This window comes from Piliocolobus tephrosceles, chromosome 13 (genome assembly GCF_002776525.5).
Source record: "Piliocolobus tephrosceles isolate RC106 chromosome 13, ASM277652v3, whole genome shotgun sequence".
NCBI lineage: Eukaryota > Metazoa > Chordata > Mammalia > Primates > Cercopithecidae > Piliocolobus > Piliocolobus tephrosceles.
This window is the reverse complement of record NC_045446.1, coordinates 101,967,056-101,973,343: the sequence shown is the minus strand read 5'-3', so window position 1 is coordinate 101,973,343 and position 6,288 is coordinate 101,967,056. Positions and strand designations below refer to the sequence as shown.

The 6,288-nt window shown below is 46.1% G+C and overlaps 1 protein-coding gene and 1 pseudogene across 3 annotated transcripts in view; both read right to left on the bottom strand.

Moving 5' to 3' along the window:
- Nucleotides 1-2,260: 2,260 nt before the first annotated feature.
- BCO2 (beta-carotene oxygenase 2) overlaps nucleotides 2,261-6,288 on the bottom strand; it is a 46,363-nt gene continuing 42,335 nt past the window's right edge. For 2 of the 3 annotated variants that reach the window (XM_023208243.1, XM_023208245.1), the window contains exon 12: nucleotides 5,801-6,168. In XM_023208243.1, the coding sequence (XP_023064011.1) occupies nucleotides 6,055-6,168 (114 nt within the window). In that variant the 3' untranslated portion in view covers nucleotides 5,801-6,054. Of the gene's footprint in view, nucleotides 3,667-5,800; nucleotides 6,169-6,288 lie in introns of those variants that run through there. The other variant, XM_023208244.3, reaches the window with a different exon arrangement.
- On the bottom strand, nucleotides 4,885-5,390 carry LOC111540142 (annotated as a pseudogene).

Sequence of the window (6,288 nt, the reverse complement as noted above, 5' to 3'; positions counted from 1 at the left end):
CTTGTAGAAAGGAGAAACTTGAACTCAAAAACTGACACATGCAAAGGGAAGATGATGTGAAGACACGGACAACACCATCTGCAAGCCCTGAAGATGGAACTGGAAAAGATCTTTCTTCAAAGCCCTCAGAAGGAACAAACCAACTTTGATTTTAGACTTCTAGCCTCCAGAATTGTGAGACAATTCATTTCTGTTAAGACCTCTGTGGTACTTTGTTATGGCAGCCATAGCAGACTAACATACTAACCAATAAGCAAATAACATTCCTTTTAGCTTTCAGTTCTTTGAGATCAACAGCCATTTAGTTATAGTTCCCACTTCACTCTTGCAACATTTACTGGCTTGTGCTTGGCTGCGTTGTCTCAGAAGGCTAACTTCTATTAAAAGATCCCATAAGGGCCCCTGGCCAGGCTTCCTGCCTCAATTCCCCTGCTGTCTCCAGGGGCAGGTGGCAGGCATGGGTACCTGCATTTCACTGGAGTGGTTTCTTGGATCTCTGAGGGGAAGGAACAGCAGAAGAGGCCCTTCTTCCTCACCCAAGATGTAGGGTGGTTGGGGCCAGGAGTTTGGACCCTCCAGGTCTTGGGGGAAGAGCTGGGTAATACCTGGTGTCTGCGTGATTCTCTGCAGACCCTTCACCTCTTCAGGGACCACTCATCCTCCTTTCAGCCCCCTTTATGGGGGCTGGGCAGCTGTGGAGCCAGCCACAGAGGCTCTTACAGAAGCGAGGCCTGGAGTGGCCTGCACCAAGTAGCAGGGTCAGGGTTCATGTGCTCCTCCTCCTGCCACAGGGGCTGCACATCCCATTGCCCCACTACTGCTTTCTGTCTCCCTCTGTCTAGCTTCCAGGGCAGGGAGCAGGAACCTAGGGCTGCAGGCAGTCTGGCCTGTGCCAGCATGGGCTGCTGTGCCCACCAGCCTCACAGGTGCTGTGCTTTGTGCTCTTGGCTGCTGTGCTGGGACAGAATGGGATGCCAGGAAGAGAAGAAAGGGGATGCAGTCTGAGGGCACCACCCCCCTTCCTATCTAAGGGAGGGCTGAAGACAAAGGGCTGGCATTCAGTGGGCAACAGAAAGGAGAGGCCCCTTGAAGCTGCTCAATCAGAGGCCCCCTGTCCCTCCTTTTGCCCTCCCCAGGACTAAAGACCTGAAGGGGCTGGGTGTGGGGCTGGCTTTTGGAGTGTCGAGGTCAATATGTGGGAGCAGAGATCATGAATAACTCAGGGCAGTGAACGGTGCACCAAGAGCAGGGCTGTGTGTGGAAGGCTGCGGTCAAGATTGCCTCAGCTCCTCCCCCTCAGGCTGGGGGGATAGCACAGGCTGGGGGCTGAGGGTGGAGGGTCTCAGCTCTGCTGCCCCCACCCAAGTACTAGTCTAGCTTCCCAAGCTGTGGCTTAGAGGATAGTTGGCTTCCTGCCTCTCTACTCTAAAGCAGCAAGTCTGGGAAATCCTGGGGTGAGTGGAGTCACCCCACTCCTAGTTGCTGGCAGAGACTGAGACTAAAGCATCACTGAATAAACCTCCCAAGCCCCCACCAAAAAAAAGATCCCATAAGATACTCCAATGGACAGATATTGGCAAGGCAGGCCCCATATCTATCACCTTCCAGTCCTCATTCACTTATTAAGTTAAAAAAAAAAAAAAGTGTTTATTTAATATCTACTGAATGCCAAGTGCACTGCTAAGTGCCAGGGGTGCAGTATGAGTAACAAACACATGGTCCCTGTCCTCATACAGTTCAAGCTAGTGAGGGAGCTAAACACAGAAATAAATCATGATAAACTAAAAAAACCCACTAATTCTCCCTCAGGAAGTAAAAGAAGGCTTCAAAGAAAAGATGACTTTTGAGCTGGATTTTAAGGTTCACCAGGTAGATAAGGGAATTCCAGGAAGAGAAGATAATGTAAGCAAAGGAAATGTGGAAAAGTACAGCTTGTTTAGTGCATATTGATGAGTTCTTGGCTACAATGGGGAGATAGGTGAGAGGTAAGATTGGAAACATTGACTGGGGACCAAATTATTGAAAGGCCTTGAATGCCATTTAAGTATAAAGGAAAGGAAGCTTCACCCCCGTATCTCCCTCCTAGCTCCCCACAAAACGGGAATTTTCATCTGCTTAAATCACATTTCCAGGCACTGGTTGGGCCTTGTTTACTCACAAGCAGGCCTACAATGTGTTAAAAGTACCACACATAGTGTTGCTTACTTCCCAAAGCTATCCTCAGAGGAAAAAAAAAAAATCAAGCCAAAGCTCTCCCCTACTCCCACCCTGCCCCAAGGTGGCCGAGCTGGCTGGTTCATATGTTTTTCTACTGCTTGCCTCCTGTGGAGGACCCAACCTGCCCATTTGCCTCTTCCTTTTCCCCTCAATTGTGCACCACTTACTCCCTTTCCTTGAATCCTCGGACACTGGCTAGTGGTAAGAGTTGGGCTTAGGGAGAAGAAGAGGCCCAGCCTATGCTTTGGGTCTTGGTCATATGCTCACCTAATTTTACCAGAACTTTCTCCCTTGGATTACCGGCATATGTGCCTAGATTATAACATGCCACTGATCCTTTTTTGTCTTCTTCTTCAGGAAACAGAGCAGAGCCAAGGCAGAATTCAGGTATCCTTACGTCAAAATCTTATGATTATACTGCTATCCTTCATGTCTGCACTTCATTCCCTGTGTATTAAGACAGATATTTATAAACAGAGGAAAGATGTGACAGATCTATGGACTTGCCAGAGGTCATCCAGAGTCTCCTTCACCCTTCAGATCTAGGAAGATCAATCAAATCTCCATGTTTTGTCTGAGGAAGTACAATGAATGCCTTTTCAGGGACTTGTGTGAAAGGAAACAGTGGGGGACTTACACTGTCAGTTACCTGAGGCTCTTTGCTCCTGCATCTGCTGTATTCCTTCTGTTTAGGCATCTTCTTGCCATTCTAAACCTGCTACTATGTTCTGCATCTCACAAACCCAGACATGGAACTCAGCCCTTTTACTTTATTGCCACAGTGCAAAACCCCACACATGGCATTTGCATGTATGGAACACATTACTAAAGAAGAAAGGGTCTGTGAAGTTTGAAGTGACTCTTAAGGAAAATTAGACAGGAAACTATGTTAGCTCAGGACCGTGCTGAGAGCCTAACCATGAGTTCAAAGGTGCCCCATATTGTATGTCTGGGGGTCTTCTCCAGAGCATTCACCATGCAGAAGGAGCATAAACAGTTTAACTGGTCCTGGTATTGGGTTCAGCAGAGGGAAGGGAATGTAACTGAAGGAAAAGGGAACAAGGGATTTTGGGGGTGTTGGCAAGAGTGTGGTTTAAGTGACAGACCTTGCGTGCTTACAGCTGTTGGTAAGAACAGGCAGGGTTTAGAAATGTGGAGATTATATGGTCTCTAGTGCCACCTGTTGTCCAATTAAATGAAGAACTACTGGCTTGTCAACAATCCCTGAGAACTATACACCTAGAGATTAGAAGAAATGCCTGATTTTAATGATGTTCCTCAAAATAACCTCCCAAAGCAGAGCTGAGGGTGGGGTGGGGGTAGTGGGTGCAATTGCAGTAGCACCTGCTGTGGACAGCAGAGAAAAAAACAGTTTAGAAGAAGCCTCCATGCAGGAAATAGCCAGCTTCCTGTCTTCTGAGTATCTTAGGACCAATGGTGACAGGCAGACTGTGATGGAAAGAACGAAGTGCTTTTCAGATTTATATTCAAAGTCTACTATCTATGATCATTTGTATTTCTTCTCCTAGGACCTCTGTCCCCCACCTATCCCATGATGGTAATTGACAGGGCAGGAGCACCTTTATTTTGGACAAACCACCACTTTAAGTTCCAACTCCCTTTCTAGCCTCATGTGTTTCAAGGAAATCACTTCTAACTATAAGCAAACAGAAAAAGCAGCCAGTAAAACACAAATAAAACTGCTCGGGCACAGAGGAAGTAGGGGGAAAGTCTCTTGGGTAACTGCCAAATTTCACCCTCATACAATGGGCCCCAGTAAAACAGTGGGCCTTAATAAGGACATTCCTCTCCCTTCAGGGGCACTAAGATAGGGAAGCTAAAAGCATACTTGGGGGGTATGCCTGCAACTGAAAACAACAACAACAACAACACACACAACTCTCCCTCCCAAATAAGCACAACAAAGAAACACAGAAGCAGTCCAAGCCTCTAATAAACTCTCCCACCCTGAATCCTTAAAAACTCTTAGTCTGTAAAAAAAAGTTTGCCTCTAACCTAACTCAGTCAAAAGGCTCCTCTCGGGTTTGTTTTCTCTAAAATAAATCTGTCTTATCTGGCAAGCTACCTTTCATGTTTCTTTTGTCTTTCTTTAATTCTTTCGGTAATGACCAAAATACATAAATTTTTCTTTCATGTATTCTTATTATTATGTAGAGGAAAATATATCCAATAAATGAAATTTAAAACTCTCTTCGAAAGGTTGTATCAATACTTTCTTAATTATTTCAAGGAAGAGCCCTAAAATATATATATATAAAACCATAGTTATCTTATGAATTCTGCTTTGTGGTGTTTTTTCTTAAGAAACATGAGTGCCGGCCAGGTGCGGTGGCTTATGCCTGCAATCCTAGCACTTTGGGAGGCCAAGGTGGGCAGATCACAAGGTTAGGAGATTGAGATCATCCTGGCGAACACGGTGAAACCCCATCTCTACTAAAAATACAAAAAAATTAGCCGGGCATGGTGGTGTGCACTTGTAGTCCCAGCTACTCGGGAGGCTGAGGCAGGAGGATGGCGTGAACCTGGGAGGCGGAGCTTGCAGTAAGCCAAGATCACACCACTGCACTGCAGCCTGGGTGACAGAGCGAGACTCCGTCTCAAAAAAAAAAAGAAAGAAAGAAACATGAGTGCCAAAGTTTTATTTGTTCATTTCTTACATTTGAAATATTCTTCAATGACATCCTTGGCTTAAGATTCTTTGACATAGTCCTTAACTACTGCACAACTGCAGCCAACCACTTTTCGGGGTTTTCCCTCTCAGTTTTACAGAGGCCTACCCATTCCCCTGGTTTCTCGTTGTCATCAGTCTTAATTAGGGTGAGTTGGTGTTCACCACCATGGGCCTCCACCAACTTGACATACATAGGCTCATTGCAGTTGGGTGCAGGCAGACAAAGGTGGGCTTGGCACTTGTCTAAGGCTTTGGCAGCTTCAAAAATTGCACATGCTAGGCCATCATGGGTGAGGGCAGTCTTCCGCACCTCTTATAAAGTAGTGTTAATGGCCATGACACCTCCAGCAGCAATGCCTCCGTTGGCCATGATGGTGTATTAAAGGTAAAACAGAACCTCATATGCACTCAAGCCTCTGCCATGGCGTGACTTGGCAGTGGCAAGGAAATAGCGAATTATGGTTTTAACAGAAATTTTTAAACCAAATGTCTATTTGGGACATTGGTTTGGGAGGTACAGTGCCCTTTACGCTCTGTCTTTTCTATACAGTACATTCTTTGTTTTTTTTTTTTTTTCGTTTTTTGTTTTTTGTTTTTTTTTTGAGGCGGAGTCTTGCTCTGTCGCCCAGGCTGGAGTGCAGTGGCCGGATCTCAGCTCACTGCAAGCTCCACCTCCCGGGTTTACGCCATTCTCCTGCCTCAGCCTCCCGAGTAGCTGAGACTACAGGCGCCCGCCACCTCGCCCAGCTAGTTTTTGTATTTTTAGTAGAGACGGGGTTTCACCGTGTTAGCCAAGATGGTCTCGATCTCCTGACCTCGTGATCCGCCCGTCTCGGCCTCCCAAAGTGCTGGGATTACAGGCTTGAGCCACCGCGCCCGGCCCATTCTTTGTTTTTATTTTTATGTTAGATTCTGGGGTACATGTACAGGCTTGTTACATGAGTATATTGTGTGATGCTGAGGTTTGGGCTTCTAATGATCCCATCACCCAAATAGGGAACACAGTATTCAATCAGCAGCTTTTTAACCCCTGCCCCTCTTCCTCCTTGCCCCCCTTTTGGAGTCCTCAGTGTCTATTGCTCTAGTCTTTATGTCCAAGTGCACACTTATTTTAAACCTAGTTTCCAGACCTTGTGGTTGTCCCATCAGATGGGTATGAAGGTACCATGGAATCCATAAGGCATCTGCACAGGTACCTCTGCTCGGCCCAACTCTTCAAAGTTCTTGGCATCCAAAACTAGGAGAAAATTACTTTCATTCTAGAAAAGGAAAGACAATATTGAAAATTATCTTTTTTTTCATCAAAAATTTGCCTGTCTCCTCCACTAAGCTGTAAAATTCCTAATGGAGAGACCATGTTGGTTGGGCACAGTGGCTCA